Source organism: Mobula birostris, chromosome 1, assembly GCF_030028105.1.
Source record: "Mobula birostris isolate sMobBir1 chromosome 1, sMobBir1.hap1, whole genome shotgun sequence".
In the NCBI taxonomy this organism is placed as follows: domain Eukaryota; kingdom Metazoa; phylum Chordata; class Chondrichthyes; order Myliobatiformes; family Myliobatidae; genus Mobula; species Mobula birostris.
The window spans coordinates 210,599,312-210,618,758 of record NC_092370.1 but is presented as its reverse complement, the minus strand read 5'-3'; the positions used below and the strand labels follow the sequence as shown (position 1 = coordinate 210,618,758).

The 19,447-nt window shown below is 40.4% G+C and overlaps 1 protein-coding gene across 1 annotated transcript; it reads right to left on the bottom strand.

The window, feature by feature from the left end:
• Nucleotides 1–2,852: 2,852 nt before the first annotated feature.
• On the bottom strand, nucleotides 2,853–3,844 carry dio3a (iodothyronine deiodinase 3a). The gene has a single exon (XM_072283091.1). The coding sequence runs from the start codon at nucleotides 3,805–3,807 to the stop codon at nucleotides 3,034–3,036; it is 774 nt and encodes a 257-aa protein (XP_072139192.1). The 5' UTR covers nucleotides 3,808–3,844; the 3' UTR covers nucleotides 2,853–3,033.
• Between the last annotated feature and the right edge of the window lie 15,603 nt (nucleotides 3,845–19,447).

Below are 19,447 nucleotides of genomic sequence, written 5' to 3'. Positions count from 1 at the left end.
CTGACTACTATCCATACCATACCAGCTTCAATACGCTGATACACTCTTTGAATGTTTGAAAGAATAGGTACTTGCAGATCGAGACCCCCAGCCTGATGCATAACTCATAGACTACTGGGTAACAGTGATCCCTGCCCTTCTGTTTGCTTCTGAGGCATCTCAAAGCACTTGAAAAATATCAATGCAGCCCTTGAAAAAAGAAATCCTTCAAATTCACTGGAAGGTTAAGCAATCCAAAATTGGTGCGCTTTTGCCAATAATGAGATCTTAATTGGCCACACTGCGCAAAGGCATATCATTCATGTGCCTGACAAAGGACTTCTGAGCTCTGTGGTACAAGACAATTATCAAGCACACAGAGGAAAAGATGTACAATGTGCTCAAAGCCTTTTCAAATGCAACATCCCACTAACCCATGGGGATATCTGCATCCCCAGGGATTCCGGTTGAGGAAGAAGCATTTGGGAAGCTGATGAGAAGTTCAAGGTAGGGCATTGGGAGCACCCAGAGACCCTACAAATGCCAAAGACGCAACAGATGCATAGTAACAATGACGATCGGGAGACAAAGGCATCTTTGGCACCTCAAACTACCCAGCCATTCATTGACCACGACCTGCCCCATTTCTGGAAGAATCTGCTCATGAAAGTTTGGTTTCAATAGCCACCACATTACATAAGGAAATAGGAGCAGGAATAGGTTATTTGACCCCTCAAGCCTTACCTGCCTTTTAATCTGATCATAGTTTATCTAACCCACCCTAACTACTACTCTGTGACTGATCCCCATTGCCCCCAACCCTTCTTTAAATTACCTGCCTCCACTTTACATGAGCTCATCTCCACAACATCCAGGGTGAAGTATTCCAGAGATTCACCCTCTTCATAAATCACAGCGGATCAACAAACAATTGAGAAGGCAGAGTGAATATGAACTATTAACCCCAAGGGACAGCTTAAGATGAAAAGAAAAATGACTTGCAGTCACATAGGGTTAATCAGAATCAGGTTTATTATCACTGCCTTATATGATATGAAATTTGTTGAGATTACAAAATGGTATAAGAACATTATGTAGCATCATGTTAACTGATAGACCATAAACCTTAAGATATAGGAACAGAATTAGGCCATTTGGCCTATCGAGTCTTCTGGCTAATTCATTTTTCCTTTCAGCCCCAATCTCCTGCCTTCTTCCTGTACCCATCCCTTCATGCCCTGACCAATCAAGAATCTATCAACCTCTGCCTTAAATATACATAAAGATGGCTTTCACAGCTGCCCGTGGCAGAGAATTCCACAGATTCACCACTCTCTGGCTAAAGAAATTCATCCTCATCTTCATTCTAAAAGGATGTCCCTCTATTCTGAGGCTGTGTCCTCTGGTCTTAGACTCTCCCACCACAGGAAAACAGCCTCTGCACACCCATTCTTTCAAGGCCTTCCACCACCTCATCAAGGTTTTAATCAGGTTGCCCCTTATTCTTCAGAATTCTAGTGAATACAGGCCTAGAGCCATCACACACTCTTCATATGACAAGCCATTCAATCCTGGCATCATTTGTGTGAACCCCCTTTGAACACTCTCCGGTTTCAGCACATCCTTTCTAAGATATGGAGCCCAAACCTTCTCCCAATACTCCAAGTGAGGCCTCACCAGTGCTTTATAAAGTTTCACATGACATCCTTGCTTTTATGTTCTAGTCCTCTTGAAATAAATGCTAACATTGCATTTACCTTCCTCACTAGACTCAACCTGCAAATTAACCTTTAGGGAATCCTTCACAAGGACTCCCAAGTCTCTCTGCACCCGAGTATTTTTTTTGTATTTTCTCTCCATTTAAAAAAAAAAGTCATCCCCTTCATTTCTTCTACCAAAGTGCATGGCCATGAACATTGTGCATCACTTCATATTCCCTCTCTCTTTCCAGAACGAAAAATTCTCGTGTGCTAATCCATTTTATACTTGTGGCCAAGGACATTCTTAGCAATTCTTGAAAAGACTGTCCATGCCCGACGCTGGCACCTGTGAATAGTGCTCACCGCCAGACGCCTGTGTCTCCCGCTAGTCATTGTTAACTAAGTACAGTTAACTGTTTCACTCCCCCCCCCATTGGAATCAATTCGCTAATGGAGTTCTAGGTGGATAATGGAATTCCAAATCTAAGCAAGGGATTCCTTTGCCGATAGGATAATTATCATAACGCAACCGTTTAGTGTGGAGCTCTAAAGACGGTCTCGATCGTTATAATGCACGCCAACGCCTCACCTGTACTGAGTGTTTGAGCGGGTCTGAAAAGGATTCACCTTATTCCGAATTAGCAAGCGTGATTGTTCATTTGGAGTTTTAGCACCCGGTTGTGTATTTTGTACCGGGGGGGGGGGGGTAAAGAAAGCTGCCTCAAGCTTCCGAAAACTGAAATTTGTAGACCAATGTCAAGTCTGTTTTGCAAAGCTCATACACTTGTCGCTAGTTAATATCTAAACAAGCAGCTGCAGTCAACTTCAGTTAATTGTAAAGATAGCACGTGTAATTAAATACAGTTTATATTTCGATTTTTGAATTCTTTATTATAAATTGTAATAAACGTTTGTTCTAAAACATGCGAAACAAGACCTTTTCTCAAAAAAAATACCATGAATGATTTCGAAACATCTCTGTCAACAGTCTCATTACAGTAGCGGTCTCTCAAACTTTGGGCACGGTATCCCGAGCACTTGTCACATCAGGCGCGGTTTCCAAGCGAAATGCCATTTCAAAACCGGCTTTCACAAAAAAGTGCCAAGAATATCTACGAATTCCAATTATTATTTAACTCGCTTTTCAAGTAAAATGAAACTGTACAAAAACTATATAGTTTAAGTATATTTACAGATACTGTATACATTAAATATTATCGGAGAATAAAGCCACATTAACCATATATTACAAGTCACCGTGGATTTCACGAATTCGTTCAGCAAAAAAAAAACCCACCAGTATGCAGAATGAAATATATTAAACCTTTGTAAGAGTTCAGTGCATTTATTTCTTTTATACTTCAACTGCGGCAGTGCTGGAATTATCACTCTGATTTCTGTACTGGTCGAGCCACAATCTGAGTTCTGAGATCTTATAACCCTCTGGCCCCCTCCCTCCTTGATACACCACTTTCTGATTGAGGAGGACATAGAGCCTTTCAAAATAAGCGCCGTAGGCTGCGCTGGAAGAATTGCTCATGCCGTCCGCCACAACAAGGCAACCAGGGTTCGCTTCCTTCATCAGACTGGCCGCTTTCAGACGGTCTTCCAGGCAACGGTGCTTTGGGATATCGTAAGGAGCATCGGTACTTATCCAGCCATCTGAAGGGTGGGCTTCCTCAATGTAGACCAGTAGAAAGTCTGCAATGTCTGCATACTGAGTGGCGACCCGCCGGAACGCCTTGAGGCGCGCCATGAATGGGGGTCAAGTGCAGCTCCCAAAGTTGAGAACCAAGGGCCTCGCATCTTGGTTGAAATCGAGTAGTCGGACCCTCCTGTGTTCTTGAAGTTCCACCACCTCGGGGTTTGGAGCCGGCGAACCCACGTGGGCCAATTTGAAGAAGTCTAGTTTCTGGCCGTGCCAGATCGCTTTGAGAGATTCGAAAGTAAACATTCGGTTTGTGTCCGAGACGCAAATTGGAGGATCGTCAGCATTTCCTTCGCTCTGTTGCCTGGACAGCATCCATTTACGGATGCACAAGATATCAAGGAGCAACAGAATAAGGACGGTTACTAAAAACCGGGGCAACAGGATCAACGCAGCCAACCCCTCTTTCAGGACATTCATGGTTTGACTTTGGTCCTTGTTTTCCCCTCAACATTTGCCGACTGCCGTGACTGAGCAGCCACCGCTCACCCGCTTTTTAAAACGCCCGATTTGAATGAAGACAGCCCCCGCCTCCATTTAGACCCGCCCCTCGGGATTGCTCGGCACCTACGGAGCACCTCGTAAATGAGAATGGAAGGGGGCGGGGTGAGTGCGAGGAGACGGAAAGAGGGAGAGTAGAAGGTCAGGAGGTAGTGGCAGCTTGCAGAACCGTGATCTGACGAAATAGCAGTTGGTCTTTGTAATATGAAAGTACCATGTTATATCATTTAATCGAAGGATAAAGTAAGCATTCATGTAATGATCCGGAAGTAGGTTTTTAAAAAAGCACGAAGTCGGACGTGAAAGGCAAGCCAGTCTAACTCTGTAACCTCGAAAGAGTTCAACCTAGTAAATTGATACTCGAGCTCTCAAACTGTTACACAGGCGGAGAGCAAAAATAATAAAAAAGCATTTGTCTGTTTCCAAAGTTTGATCTTTTCACCGAAGCCTGTATACAGCGATCGTACAAAGGACAATTACATTCTCGCATAATTTTTTAAGAATATACAGTGCAAGCATAAGGTGCACGTGGCTTAATACGAATACGCTGAAGCTGGAAGTCAAGTGCCTATATTGAAGTATGTAGTATAAGAGATGAATTAGTGTCTGTTTAATGTTAACTTTTCTAAGCCATCGACGTTAGCTAATTAAAATGTATTGTCCGTGTATCCATCATAATTTAATCGCAGTGATTTTTTTCTCATAATCTTACAATCTTTGCACAGCGGCGTTCGAGAGAAAATTTGCAATTACATTCAGCTGTTTATAGTATTGAATAATTTGCGCGAACTAGATGTGAATACAGTAGTCTGCTGTCCCGCAAGTATGTATATAAAGTGTTGCTGATCGCTAACGTGTGCAAGGACCATGGCATCCTTTTGGAATTACTACTTGCTGGAAATGTTTACTCTATTTTGAAACTTAAAAATAAAAGAAAATTTGAATCACTTGGATTTTTGGCGTCGTTGTGCACTTGTACAGGAGGACGCAGAACACAGTTACCTTTAGGGGGAGCTATTGACCGCTTGGTGTCTTTAAACATTTGGACATGTCTTGGTGCGCCAATATCCGAAAGGTTCTTTAGTTACCGTGTGCAGGCAGGCAGAAATAAACGTCGTTATAATTGTAAAGAAACAGCGAAGTAAATACTGTGGGAACTTAACTTCTGTGTACATTAATATATTACTAGGATGTTAGGAGTTTTCAAACGAACATACTATATTTTAGAAGCATTTACTATTAAATGCTTCCAGATGAAATTAAATGTTTCGTTATTTCGTGAACTAAAAAAAATAAAATCTGCTATCATTTGCAGTCAATTGGGGATATCGGAATATAATTCCTTGCTGCCAGTAACATTAATGAAACTTACTCATCTCACTTTGAACATATTTAACGGCTGATAATCTCATTTGAGCGAAGAAACTTCTCCCCTTTCTAGTTCTAAACATCAATACCTTTATCTCGAGACTGAATAAAAACAGAAAATGCTGGAAATTCTAAGTAAGTCAACGTCAAAGTCGAGTTTATTCCCATATGCACAAATACATTCATGTGTAATGAAAACCTTGCAGTAATACCCTATGTACGTAGCCATCAAATAAGCAACATTTACAAGGAAAATAAAATTAAAGATAAACACAGCTTTTAAAAGATACAATTAGAATTTTAAAAAAGTGATACAAGACCAGTTTGCATCTGTGGAAAGAAATGCAGAATAAATGTTTCTGTTCCAAGACTCTTTATCAAAACTTTTGACTTTGGTCTGAAATGTTAACCCTGTTTCTCTATTCACAGGTGCATCCTGACCTGCTGAGTGTTTCCAGAATTTTCCATTTTTTTAGTTTAGATTTCTGACACCTTGAGTTTTTGTTTCCTTTTATCTTGAGATTTTGTTCCTTAGTTGGAGATTCACAGCAAAAGGCATTTAGTCAAGTCTTTAAAACACTCAATGGTCACTATCCAATCAGCAAATCATGTGGCAGCAACTCAGTGCATAAACACATGCAGACCTAGTCAAAACGTTCAGTTGTTGTTCAGACCAAACATCAGAATCATCTTTTTTCCCTTCTCCACCTTCTTATCCTGACCTCATTTTTTTCAGCACTGATGCAGGGTCTCAGCCCAAAACATCAATTGTTTTTCCATAGGTGCTGCCTGGCCTGCTGAGCTCCTCCAATTACCTAGATGCACCTATCACCCACCAGCTCTTGCTCCACCCATTCTCTCCACCTCTTTGTACTGGCTTTGTCCCCAACTTCTTTCCAGTTTTGATGAAAGGTCTCAACCTTCAGTAACGACTAATAAATTCCTCCAGTATTTTGTTGCCTTAAACAATACAATTATTTGCAAGTCATGATATTTTAAGTTCCTACATTAGTGCAATGTTTAAATTGCAGTCTTTATTCTTATTAATATTAATTTATTAAGACAAAAGCTCTTTCTACTTCCTCCTTTGCCTTCAGGGCGGAATCTTCAATCTTACTGGTTGCCTAGACAGTTTGCATGACTGTTGCAGGACACCAGAGATCTGCTAGAGCTGCCCCAAGTTCACCATTACAGAGGATCATGCTGTCTGTGGTTAGATTTCATTAAAGTCAGGGAAAGTACCAAACCCTCAATTGAATGGGAAATCTGAGCTATTTTGTAATGCAGAATGCAAAGAAAAATTATAAACGTATATCTAGCATTGAGGGTAAGGAAGCTGAGGAAGAACTATGCACGATCCGATGCGGTCCTTGGCATGATTCTCCTGTACAATGCTTGGGATTACATACAGTATGTGATGAAATCAGGGGGTGTAGACTGCTTAGCCTTTCCAGCATAGTCTGCCTTTCCTAGAAGTAGAAAATAAAGCAAGATACCCTGATGATTTCAACCAGTAAGTAATGGGTAGCAGGTCATTTGCATTCTTGAACTTGCTTCACGACTGATTAGTAGTGCAATTCCGTTTGTCGTTTTTGCTCCATATCTTGTGAAGCCCTAACTTAACAATTTCTCCCATAATATGGAAGGATTAAAATTGCAGTTTGGATAAAATAAATGTCATAAGTATAAAATACAAGTATTTTAAAGTTCAAAGTAAATTTATTATTAAGGACATATCTGTCACTATATACAACCCTGAGATTCATTTTCTTGTGGGCATACTCAGTAAATCCAAGATCCATAATAGAATCAATGAAAGACCGCACCAACAGGACAGACAATGTGCATAAGACAACAAACTATGCAAATATAAAGGAGAAAATAACAACAATAATAATAATGATAATGATGCTTGAGCTGAGAAAAGTTAAAAAATACAACAATAATAGTAAACTATATATAAACAACACACATCAAAGTTGCTGGTGAACGCAGCAGGCCAGGCAGCATCTCTAGGAAGAGGTACAGTTGACGTTTCAGGCCGAGACTGTACCTCTTCCTAGAGATGCTGCCTGGCCTGCTGCATTCACCAGCAACTTTGATGTGTGTTGCTTGAATTTCCAGCATCTGCAGTATTCCTGTTGTTTCCATTTTTAAAACTATATATAAAGTTTGTTTACAAACTACATATAAAATTGTAACTTCATGCATATCACCACTAATCATCACTCACTTACGTAACCACAATACACTTACAGAAGAGCAGAAAGGATGTTGTAAGGGTATGAAAGGATGTAAAGAACAACTGAAATAGATTCCAGAATTCTAAATCAAGTCTGGTGGAAAAGCATGTCAAAATGAACTGAAGCATTTTTCAGGGTGACTCTCTAGGCCCATTACGGTTTTATCTAGCTTTAAACCCACTCTCTAATTTACTGTATCAGTCAAAAATAGGGTATCAAATCAGAAACAATCAAAAGAATTATATCTTGACACATGGGTGATTTGAAATTATACGCCCCTTTATCAGAAAAGCTAAAGAAATTAATTCAAATAGTAGAACTACTGATAAAGGTGTAAACATGAACTCTGGACTAGATAAGTGCAGAGCATCAAATACAAAGAAAGGTGAAATGGAGCCAGTAGAATATAAAACAGAGCAGCAGGATACAATACAACCAATGGATGAATATGAAGTATATAAGTATCTGCGATATCAACAAGGAAAGAAAATAAATCGTGGTGTGATAAAGGGAAAACTTTCAACAGAATTTACTTCAAGGCTTACAAAAATCTGTCAAACAGAGCTCAATAGTAAAAGTATAACAAATATAACAAACACTTTTGCTATACCCATATTAAACCCATTCTTTTGGCATAATACGTTGGTCTGAAACCAATCCAGAAAATTTACAAAGAAAAATAAAAACTGAAATGATGAATTTTGCAAAACACTATGCACATGTAAACACATTTAGGTTAACACTAACTAGCACAGAAAGAGGAAGAGGAATAACAGATACGAAAAATTTACACAACTGTCAGACCAACTAAGGATATATTTTCATCAATGAAAACAGGACCAGCAATCCACATGAGCATATGCAATTCTGATAAGAAGTACACACCACTAAATTTAAATGAAAGCACAACCCAGAAAAATAGTGAAATTATCGTTATGGAAGAAAAAGCTAACCAATGGAAAAGCATGACCCTCCATGAAAGACATCACCACGACCTGAGCAAATTAGATGTTGACAAAGAAGCATTGAACGCTGGGCTCAAGGTTGGAGACTTATTCCCAGAAACAGAGGGGTTCCTTTTGGTAATACAGGACCAGGTGATTAACAAAACAAATTATCAAAATACGTAGTATAAGACCAACAAATTCAAGATAATAAATCCAGACAATGCACAGAGAAAGCAGAAACAGTCCAACACGCTACAGGATCCTGCAGCAGTTTAACTCAATATGATTACTTACAATCAAGTGGCAAACATCATTCACCAAAATCTTGTCTTAAAATACAAAATCGTAAAAGACACCATACCTTACTCTAAATACAAACCTGATCCAGTTTTAGAGTGAGAGTCCTACAACTTATATTATGACCCATCTATTAATACAGATAGGACAATCAATAATAACCATCTGGATATAATATTACAGGATAAACAAGCAAGATCAACTTAGTTAATAATTATAGCCTTTTAAACACACATGACATGTAGAAATCATTAAGCAAAAGACATTAGAAATATGCTGAATTAAAAGAGGAAATTGAAAGACTATGGAACATGAACAGGGTATACATTGTCCCGATAGTAATATTTACAACTGGTATTATCCCAAAGGCACTACGCAACAGCATTAAAAAAATTAGGCCTACACCGCAATATATATGTAAATCTCCAGAAAGCCACAAAACTAAACACCACTAGAATAGTCTGAAAGTTTCTAGCTATTGAGAAGTGAATGTGCTTAGCTATGCCCGTACCTCAGATTTTACCAGGTGGAGCTGAGAAAAAATAAACATATTAATAAGTTATTGAAAGTGAGTCTGCAGGTTGTCAGAATGGTTCAGTGATGGGGCAAGTGGAGTGAAGTTATCCCCACTGGTTCAAGAGTCTGATGGTTGAGGGGTAATAAGTGCCCCTGAACCTGGTGGCGTGAATCCTGAGGCACATGTACCACATTCCCGATGGTAGCAGTGAGCATGAGCTCGGTGGAGGTGGTCTCTGGTGATGGATGCTGCTTCTCTGCGATGATGCCCTGTGTAGATGTGCTCATTAGTGGTGTGGAGACTTTATCCACGATGAGATGGGCCGTATCTAATACTATTTGTAGGATTTTCCATTCGAGGGCAATGGTGTTTCCATACCAGGCTGCATTTGAGTCAGCACTGTAATTCAGAATGACCATCTGATCATCACAATTCAGTGGTCTGTTGCCACTGTCTCCTCTTTGCCCCAAGAACTGGCCCTGGTTGGTTAGTGTAACACTATTACAGTGCCAGTCACTCAGGCTGAATTCCACCATTGTTCGTAAGGAGTTTGTAAGTTATCCCCACGGTCGCATGGGTTTCCTCTGGGTGCCCCAGTTTCCGTCCATATTCCAAGACATACAGGTTAGTAGGTTAATTGGTCATATTGGTGTAATTGGGCGGCTTGGCTCATTGAGTCAGAAGTGCCAGTTATCACGCTGCATCTATAAATAAAAATTCAACAAAACTATAAATGACTCCAGAGCAACATACACAAAACTCATCAGGTTGGGCAGTATCTCTGGAGAGGAATAAACAGACAATATTTTGGGAACAACGGAGAAACAGGGCCTTTGGTCCATCATGTGCAAACTGGCCTTCTTGACTTGCATAAACACACAACACGCTGGAGGAACTCAGCAGGTCGGGCAGAATCTGTGGAAATGAACAGTCAATGTTTCAGGCTGAGACCCTTCATCCTGAGTTCCTCCAGCGTGTTGTGCGTGTTGCTTTGACCCCAGCATCTGCAGAGTATTTTGTGTGTGCCCATGCATAAATCCCATTTGCCTGCACTGGGACCATATCCTTTATGCCCTGTCTCATTTAGTGTCTGTTTAAATGCCTCTTAAGCATTGTGATTATATCTTACTTCACCACATCCTCCGTCAGCAGGTTCCAGATATCAACCATTCAACAGTGCATTCAAAACATCCCCCTCAGACCACTTTAAAACTCCTTCTTACAAACTATTGCTTCCTGTTTTTGATGGTCCTAACAATGGAAAAAGGTGTTGTCTCTTTACCCTAATTATAGCACATTTATTATAAATTTACAAACGGCTATCAAGTCACACTTGTTTTCTTTGTTCCAGGGAAAACAAACTGAGATTATCTAATCTCTCCCAATAATAAAAGTCCTTCAATCCATGCAACATCCTGATGAATCTCTTCTGCACTATCTCTAGCACATTCACATTCTTCAACGTTTCCTTAACTCAGTATGCTTTATACTCATTGGGCACTTTATTAGGTACCACTGTGTATATGTTTGTCACCTTCTGCTGCTGCTCAAAGTTCAAAGTAAATTTATTATCGAAGTATATACTGTATGTATCATCATATATAACCCCGAGATTAATTTTCTTGTTGGCATACTCAATAAATCAAATAAACGTTATAGATTCAATAAAAGACTGCACCGATATCCACTTCAAGGTTCGATGTGTCGTGCATTCAGAGATGTTCTTCTACACACCACTGTTGTAACACAAGGTCACCCTCCTGTCAGCTTGAACCAGTCTGGCCATTCTCCTCTGGCCTCTCTCAATAACGAGGCGATTTTGCTTACAGAACTGCAGCTCACTGGATTTATTCCCCCAGCACCATTCTCTGTAAAACCTAGAGACTATTGTGAGTGAAAATCCCAGGGGATCAGCAGTTTCTGAGATACTCACACTTTGCCTGGCACCAACAATCATTCCACAGTGAAAGTCACTTAGATCACATTTCTTCCCTATCCCGGTGCTTGATTTGAACAACAACTAAAGCTCTTGACCATGTCTGTCTGCCTATATGCATTGAGTTGCTGCCACATGATTAGCTGATTAAATATTTTGCACTAACGAGCAAGTGTACAGGTGTACCTAATAAAGTGGCCACTGAGTGCATGTCCTTTTTCATAAATACAGGTAAGAATAGTTCATTTAGGACCTCACCCACATCCCCTGGCTCTACACATAGAATACACTCTTACGCCTAAAATACTTACAAAATGATTCAGGATTCTTCTTAATCTTAACCATCTAGGATGTTTCATTGCCTCTTTTTACCCTCCTAATTTCTTCCTTAAGTACTCTCTGCACCCTCTATATTTCTCACAGAACTCTCTGGATTGTAATTGCAGTATATTGGATATCTTAAAGATTTGGCTTCAACAGGTTCCACAGGAGAATTGTATAGGTTTACCACTTCCAGCATGTAGAAATGTCACCTCTTCTCACTCCTGTATGGCCTCAGTAATTCAGCCAACATAATAAAAGACTGCATAATCTAATACATTCTTTTCTCCCCTTCCATTCGGTCAGAAAATAAAAAGTCTGAAACATGTATCACCAGGGCAAAGGACGTCCTGCTGTTCTTAGATTATTAATGGACCCTTTGTACTTTAAGATAGATCCTTAACCTCACCATATGTCTTGTAACACACATCAAATTTGCTGGTGAACACAGCAGGCCAGGCAGCATCTCTAGGAAGCGGTACAGTCGACGTTTCGGGCCGAGACCCTTCGTCCGGACTAACTGAAGGAAGAGCTAGTAAGAGATTTGAAAGTGGGAGGGGGAGGGGGAGATCCAAAATGATAGGAGAAGACAGGAGGGGGAGGGATGGAGCCAAGTGCTGGACAGGTGATAGGCAAAAGGGGTATAAGAGGATCACGGGACAGGAGGCCCAGGGAGAAGGAAAAGGGGGGAGAACCCAGAGGATAGGCAAGGGGTATAGTCAGAGGGACAGAGGGAGAAAAAGGAGAGAGAGAGAAAGAGTGTGTGTATAAAAATAAATAACGGATGGGGTACGAGGGGGAGGTGGGGCATTAGCGGAAGTTAGAGAAGTCAATGTTCATGCCACTCCAACATTCACATGGAGAACCTGCAAACTCCTAACAGACAGCAGCAGGAATCAAGCCCCAATGGCTGGCACTGTGAATCTATTGTGTTAACTGCCACACTAGTGGTAGTGTCAGCATTGAAGCATTCAAGACCCCATTAGTCACTACCTGTTACTTTTTAAAAGGCCAGTTTAACATTCTGCTCTGTTTCCTGTCTGCCAACCAGACTCTGTCAATATTAGTACCCGAGCTCAGTCTCCTGTTCTTTAATTTTGCACATTAATCTCTTATATGGGATAGCATTGAAAGTTTTTTGAAAGTCCAAATGCACCATATTTACTTGTTCTCCTTCATCAACTCTACTAGTTAGACCCTCAAAAAATTACAGTAGATTTTTCAAGCATGACTTCCCTTTCATAAATTCATGTTGTCTTTGTCTGAGCTTGTCACTGTTTCCCCAGTCTTAATAGTAGTGTGAATAACATCTAATTGATAAGGTATCTTCTTATAAGGAATCCAATTTCCAGATGGTATATATATTGACCTTATAGGGGTGTATAGAAGTGTGAGGAGTTCAGATTGCCTTTCCCATGGCAAGCAAGTCTAGAACTCAAGGTCTTGGGTTTTAAAGTGAGGGGGAGAAATTTAAAGGCCAGCAGAAGCACAAGTTTTTTGCACAGAGGTTGGTAGGTTCATGGCAGAAGAGGGGGTAGAAGCAAATACAATTTGTAAAAGACATTTAGATTGGAAAATAGTAAAGGGTTACGGGCCTCATGCATGCATTGGGGTCAGTGTAAATATGCATCATATGGGCTAGGTAGGCTGAGAGGGCCCCTTTCGGTGCTGTACAGCTCTACCACACCAAAGATACCAGGCAATCAGAGATAATACCAACTTTCTCTCTCTGTCCCTCTGACTATACCCCTTGCCCATCCTCTGGGTTCCCCCCCCTTTTCCTTCTCCCTGGGCCTCCTGTCCCATGATCCTCTCATATCCCTTTTGCCAATCACCTGTCCAGCTCTTGGCTCCATCCCTCCCCCTCCTGTCTTCTCCTATCATTTTGGATCTCCCCCTTCCCCTCCCAATTTCAAATCTCTTACTCACTCTTCCTTCAGTTAGTCCTGACGAAGGGTCTCGGCCTGAAACGTCGACTGCACCTCTTCCTACAGATGCTGCCTGGCCTGCTGCGTTCACCAGCAACTTTGATGTGTGTTGCTTGAATTTCCAGCATCTGCAGTATTCCTGTTGTTTGTGTAATACCAATTGTGCTTTTTCATGCTTTTCCAAATTTTTGAAACAATATAATTTTTTAAATTTAAGAGCATATAGTCTATTTTATGAATCAATGGATTCAGAATGGTTACACCCTGCTGCTTGACTTAGTTAATATGAGTAGTTACGAACTTTCAATAAGGATGAAAGAAAGTAAATCCATGAAGTAATTAAATGAGTACCTGATCACATATGGGCAATTTGGGAGGTTTTTTTTTGGTCTTTCATGGGATTGTTTATTCCTTAGTGATTCTGCCTATTATGAGATATACAATAATTTCTTATTTTAGACTTCTTTTCAGGAGGAGTTTGGAAAAGAAAAATCCTCTAATGAATGCAAACAGGAGGAGAAAGAGTAAAGAAAAAGGGTAGAGGAAATTTAAACATATAATTCATGACAATGATGGCGATTTTTTTTGTGCTTTTCCAAATTTTTGAAACAATATAATTTTTTTTACTTATGAGTGTTTAGTCCATTTTAAGAGTCCATGGATTCAGACTGAACAGGAAACAAAGAGAAGGGTTTATGCCAACAATAGATTAAGATGGCAACAAGGTTACATCTTTCTGCTTGATTTATTTAATATTAGTAAAAACAAACTTTGCAAAAGAGATGATACTGGAGGAATTTATCTTCACCTATTCACTCAGAGGACATGGGTGGGACTGGTAGTGCAGCACTTATTTACATCTTATCCTAATTGTTCCTGAAATTAAGCAACCACTTTGTTGGGTCTGGAGTCAGATATAGGCCAGAGCAGGTAAGTTTGGGAGTTTTTCCCACCTGAAGAACATTAACGAAGCATACAGAATTTTAGAAAAATCTAGTAGTTTTACAGTTCCCATTACAGACACTAGCTCTCAATCCTAATTCACTTGTTACTTGAATTTAAATTGCCCAGCTACCATTGATTCAACTATGTCCCTGAATCAATAGTCCGAGCTTCCACTGCAAGTTTAGTAATTTAACCATTTAGTAATTTAGTAATTGTACCACTTACATGACAAGATTGTAAACAGTCAATTTGCAATTGACATAGATCAAATCCAAAATATATTTGCAGGAAGAGATTTTCTTCCCCCAAATTATTATACAGATCTGAACAACAATACATGAGACAAGCTGATGAGCAAAAGATAAAAGGCTTGGCTCAGAACAATATCAGGAGAATGCAGCTTGGAAGTAATCAAGACTGTTATGAAAGAACATTGCTTGAGGAAGGAGCAGTATGGAGAAGGTCCAAGAAAGATTTATTTGGCTGTTTGGGCATACATCATGCATAGATACAACTATAACCAAGGTCATGGCAAATTAAGAACTCAAGCACAGTTGCAGGTACAGTACATGATCTACTAGGCAGTGATTAATGCCTTCCTGTACATCTCCAACACATGGACTTCCTACACCAGGCATTTCAAAGCACCAGTGAGACAGCACCAATGCAGTTTCTTCAAAATCCTCACAATCCATTGTCAAGGTGAGAGAACCAACACTGGTGTCCTTTCCCAGGCCAGCACCCCAGCAGTGTGGACCCAACTACGCTGTTGGTGCCAATAGGCAGACCTTGTTTGCATGTCAAGCTCTTGAAATAGACACATTTTCCTGAGTTCTGTGATGTTGAGATGTTACTGTGTAAATGGAAGAAAGTTTTCAAGTATATTTTCAAAGCCTTCTTCAAGAATATGACTTCCCCACTGAATTTTGAGGATCTCTGGTCTCAGACTGTACAAAATGCAGGATGACATAAGGCGGCATTGACAAGCTTAACTTGATTGGTTGGGAGCACATGAAAGTTTGGCACCACCCACTTCATCATCCACTTCCTGCCCACTGCGTGGCAGCCGTTAGATGGCATACTGGCTTAATCAGCATTTCATAACTCAGAAGTGGAAGCACATACACTCAATGTCAAAGGATTCTCTAAGAAGAATTAGACAGGTAAGAGTGGCTGGAACAATCAATGTTAATGGGCACTTGGCAAGGGCCAATGAAAAGAAGCTTGGTTTAAACGAGTGGCCATTGTGGGTGTGGCCATAGTGTGAGTGGGTGAGGGTTAGAAGGGTGTTGAGGCTTTGACTCAAGAGGCTTCAGTATGAAGAAGTGGAGGCTGAAGTAAATTTCTGTTAAGTGTCTCTTTCATTTTTTCTTTCTTACTGTACGTTTAGACCAGTGGAAATGACAGTGGAATGATCCTCTTGCGGGAGATGGGTTGATAGGGAGACCCCCAGTATCCCTGATGACTGCACCTGCAAGAATTGTGTCCAGCTATAGCTTCTTATAGACCTCTTAAGGGAAATGGAGCTGGATCTGGATGACCTTCGCATCAAACAGGAGATGGGAGATGCAGGGAGGTAGTTACACCTAAGATGCAGAACAGAGGTAACTGGGTGACCATCAGGAGAGGGAAATGAGATAGGCAGCCTGTGCAGATTACCCTTGTGGCCATTCCCCTCAATAATAAGTATACAGTTTTGGATACTGTTGGGGGAGATGATCTAGCAGAGCAAAACCACAGCAGTCAGTTGTCAGGCACTGAGTCTGGCTCTGTGACTCACAAGGGATGGGGGAGAAGAGGTGAGCTGTAGTGATGGGGATTCATTGGTTAGGGGAACAGACAGGAGGTTCTGTAGACAAGAATGAGATTCCTGGATGGAATGTCGCCTCCCAGGTGCCAGAGGCATCTTGGACCAAATCCATAAGGAGTATGTGAGCAGTCAGAGCTTGTGGGCCACGTTGATAACAATGACATAGACAGAAAGGGTGATGAGATCCTGTACAGTTAGTTCAGGGAGTTGGGTGCTAAGTTAAAGAACAGGACCTAGTGATCTCAGAATTGCTACCCATGCCATGTACTGGGAAGGCTAGAAATAGGAAGATTGTACAGTTTAACACATAGCTAAGGAGATAGTGCAAGAGGGAGGGCTTCAGACTTTTGAATCATTGGGGTCTCTTCCAGGGAAGGTGGGACCTGTAAATACAGGATAGTTTGGACCTAAACTGGAGAGAGACCAATTTGCTTGCAGGAAAGTTTGCTAGTGTTGCTTCAACGGGTTTTAAACTAGAGTGGCAGGGGGATTGGAACCAGAGTGCCAGGATAGCTAATGGAGTGGCTATGGGAAAAGTAATGTAAAACCTACATATGAACTGAAAGGTTGAGCATTAAGGGAAAAGTGTTCTGACTCCCATCTATTTCAATGCACAGAAATGCATTTTTCAGTAGGGTTATTTTTATGATAACTAATGAAGAGTATTTACATATCTGACGTAGAGATAGGCCATACAAACCCGAGTCTATGCCAGCTCTTGGAGCATCGCCATCAGTCGCAACTACATTGATGACGTGCAAGTCCTATAGCACGGACAACTCATCAGGGATAGAAAAACAGTCAATATGGTCTGGAAAGAACACTTTTAATATCATGCTCATCCATGGTTCTGTCTTTGATGCGAGGACACCTCATATCAGTCTATTTGAGTCTGGCTCATCATCACTCTTGACTGACACTTGAAAAATAATAATGCCCAATAAACAGAGCGTCTTCCTGCGGAAATCCCAAAGCTCTGCAATGAGGAGCTCCGACCATAAGTCCACAGCCTTATCACCCATATCTGGAAGATGAGGATATATACCAGAAAACCTCACATGCTGCAATCTTAACCATCCTCAAGAAAGGAGATTTAGGCCATCATCAGACTATGACTGGGTTCTATTTTACAGACATCCATAAGTCAATTTTGACCAATTTTGAGTGTATTTTCCAAATTATAGACAATCACTGGAGCTGGTAATGATACCTCCACAATATTGTAATGGGTGGTATTGTTGAGGGCTAGTTAATATTAACATTTACTTGTCTTTTCCTGTCCAATTACAATGGTACAAAATCAGGATGGTCATATGCTCAATGGCTGGTTTTGACGGGATTGAAGTATCAGTGGATATCACATTGTTTAGCAGTATTGTTTCACAAATATCAATAGAAATGATTGCTTCTCAAATCCAAAGCAACTCACTTAAGTAACCTTCCAAGATGAAAATATCTGCCTGTATTCTTAAGAGACTATAGTGTCTAATTACTGTGGGGAACGTTATAAACAAACAATTTTCCCCCCAGGAGTGGTTCTCATTTGAATTTAATATTTATGAAGCCTGTCCATGTGCACAAGATATCCATAAATAGTACTCATAACCTGGGAATGCCCGTATTGAACAGTGGTAACAGTGTGTAAGGGAAAAGACAAAGAGGCATAATTTATGGTTGCATGGGAAGGTGTCACAGGAAGGGAAGGGAAGGGATCTGTTTGGTGGTGATCTGAGGGATGGCCAATGGAACTTGTCACGAAAGGAAATTGCATTTCAGAATGTTGATATACTCATTCACTATACTAACTCCTCCACACTGGAATGAGAGATTGATGCTTCAGATTTAAAATAATCTGTTTAATCATTTCTGTAAGTAATTGGAATGAGAATTTAGTCATTATTTTGTTCATTGGAATATGAATACTAGTTATAGTTTTGAATAACAGATTGGAGAAAAATGTACTGCAGCTTCTATGTACATACAGGTCAAATAGAATTACTATGTTAATGACAATCCTAGAACAGGTGAGGAGGGTTAAAAATTGTAAGAGGATTTTGGAATCTCGGCAGCTACTTCTTTGGAAGTTGGTGAAATGATGTCTTTATCATTCCACCACTGTATGTAAAAGGAAAACGTGTCTCAAGAGGCACTTAGTGAGAAAGTAGGTTGACAAATTTTAACCATTAAATGATGATATGAGCATCTTTCATGTTCCTAAATATTCTTAATGTTTTATTTTGTTCAAGTTCCACCTTGTAAGTAGAAATTAAATGTTGCTGGTGTAAAATGTTTGAAAAGGTTTTGGGAAACTGGTCAAGCTTCTGTTATTGGGTTGTCTCAATGGGATATACTGCTCGCATACTAAGGGATCTGTGATGATGTGGCGGTAGTAGAAATGTAGATTTCATTTCACACATGTCAGACCACATGACTGCTATGAAAAAGGATTAATGTTTCATTGATTTTAAAATTCAACATAATGCTACAGCTAACAACAGATTAGAGTCATTGCATTAAACATTGAGCAGCTAATATTTATTTTCAAAAATTTACATGCAAATACAAATGGAAATAAAAGATGTAATCTGTGTTTTCGTATTTTAGCAAGATAAGAGCCCATGGAATGACAGGAAAGTTACTAGCATGGGTGGAGCATTGGCTGGTCGGCAGAAAACAGAGAGTGGGAATAAAGGGATCCTATTCTGGCTGGCTGCCGATTACCAGCGGAGTTCCACAGGGTTCAGTGTTGGGACCGCTGCTTTTCATGATGTATGTTGATGATTTGGACTATGGTATTAATGGATTTGTGGCTAAATTTGCCAAAGATACAAAGATAGGTGGAGGAGCAGGTAGTGTTGAGGAAACAGAGAGCCTTAGGTAGTTTAGGGGAATGGGCAAAGTGGCAAATGAAATACAGTGTTGTAAAGTGTATAGTCTTGCACTTTGGTGGAAGAAATAAATGGGCAGACTATTATTTAAGCAACACACATCAAAGTTGCTGGTGAACGCAGCAGGCCAGGCCTGCTGCATTCACCAGCAACTTTGATGTGTGTTGCTTGAATTTCCAGCATCTGCAGAATTCCTCGTGTTTGCGAGACTATTATTTAGATGGGGAGAGAATTCAAAATGCAGAGATGCAAAGGGACTTGGGAGTCCTTGTGCAAGAAATCCTAAAGGTTAACCTCCAGGTTGAGTCAGTTGTGAAGAAGGCGAATACAATGTTGGCATTCATTTCTAGAGGTATAGA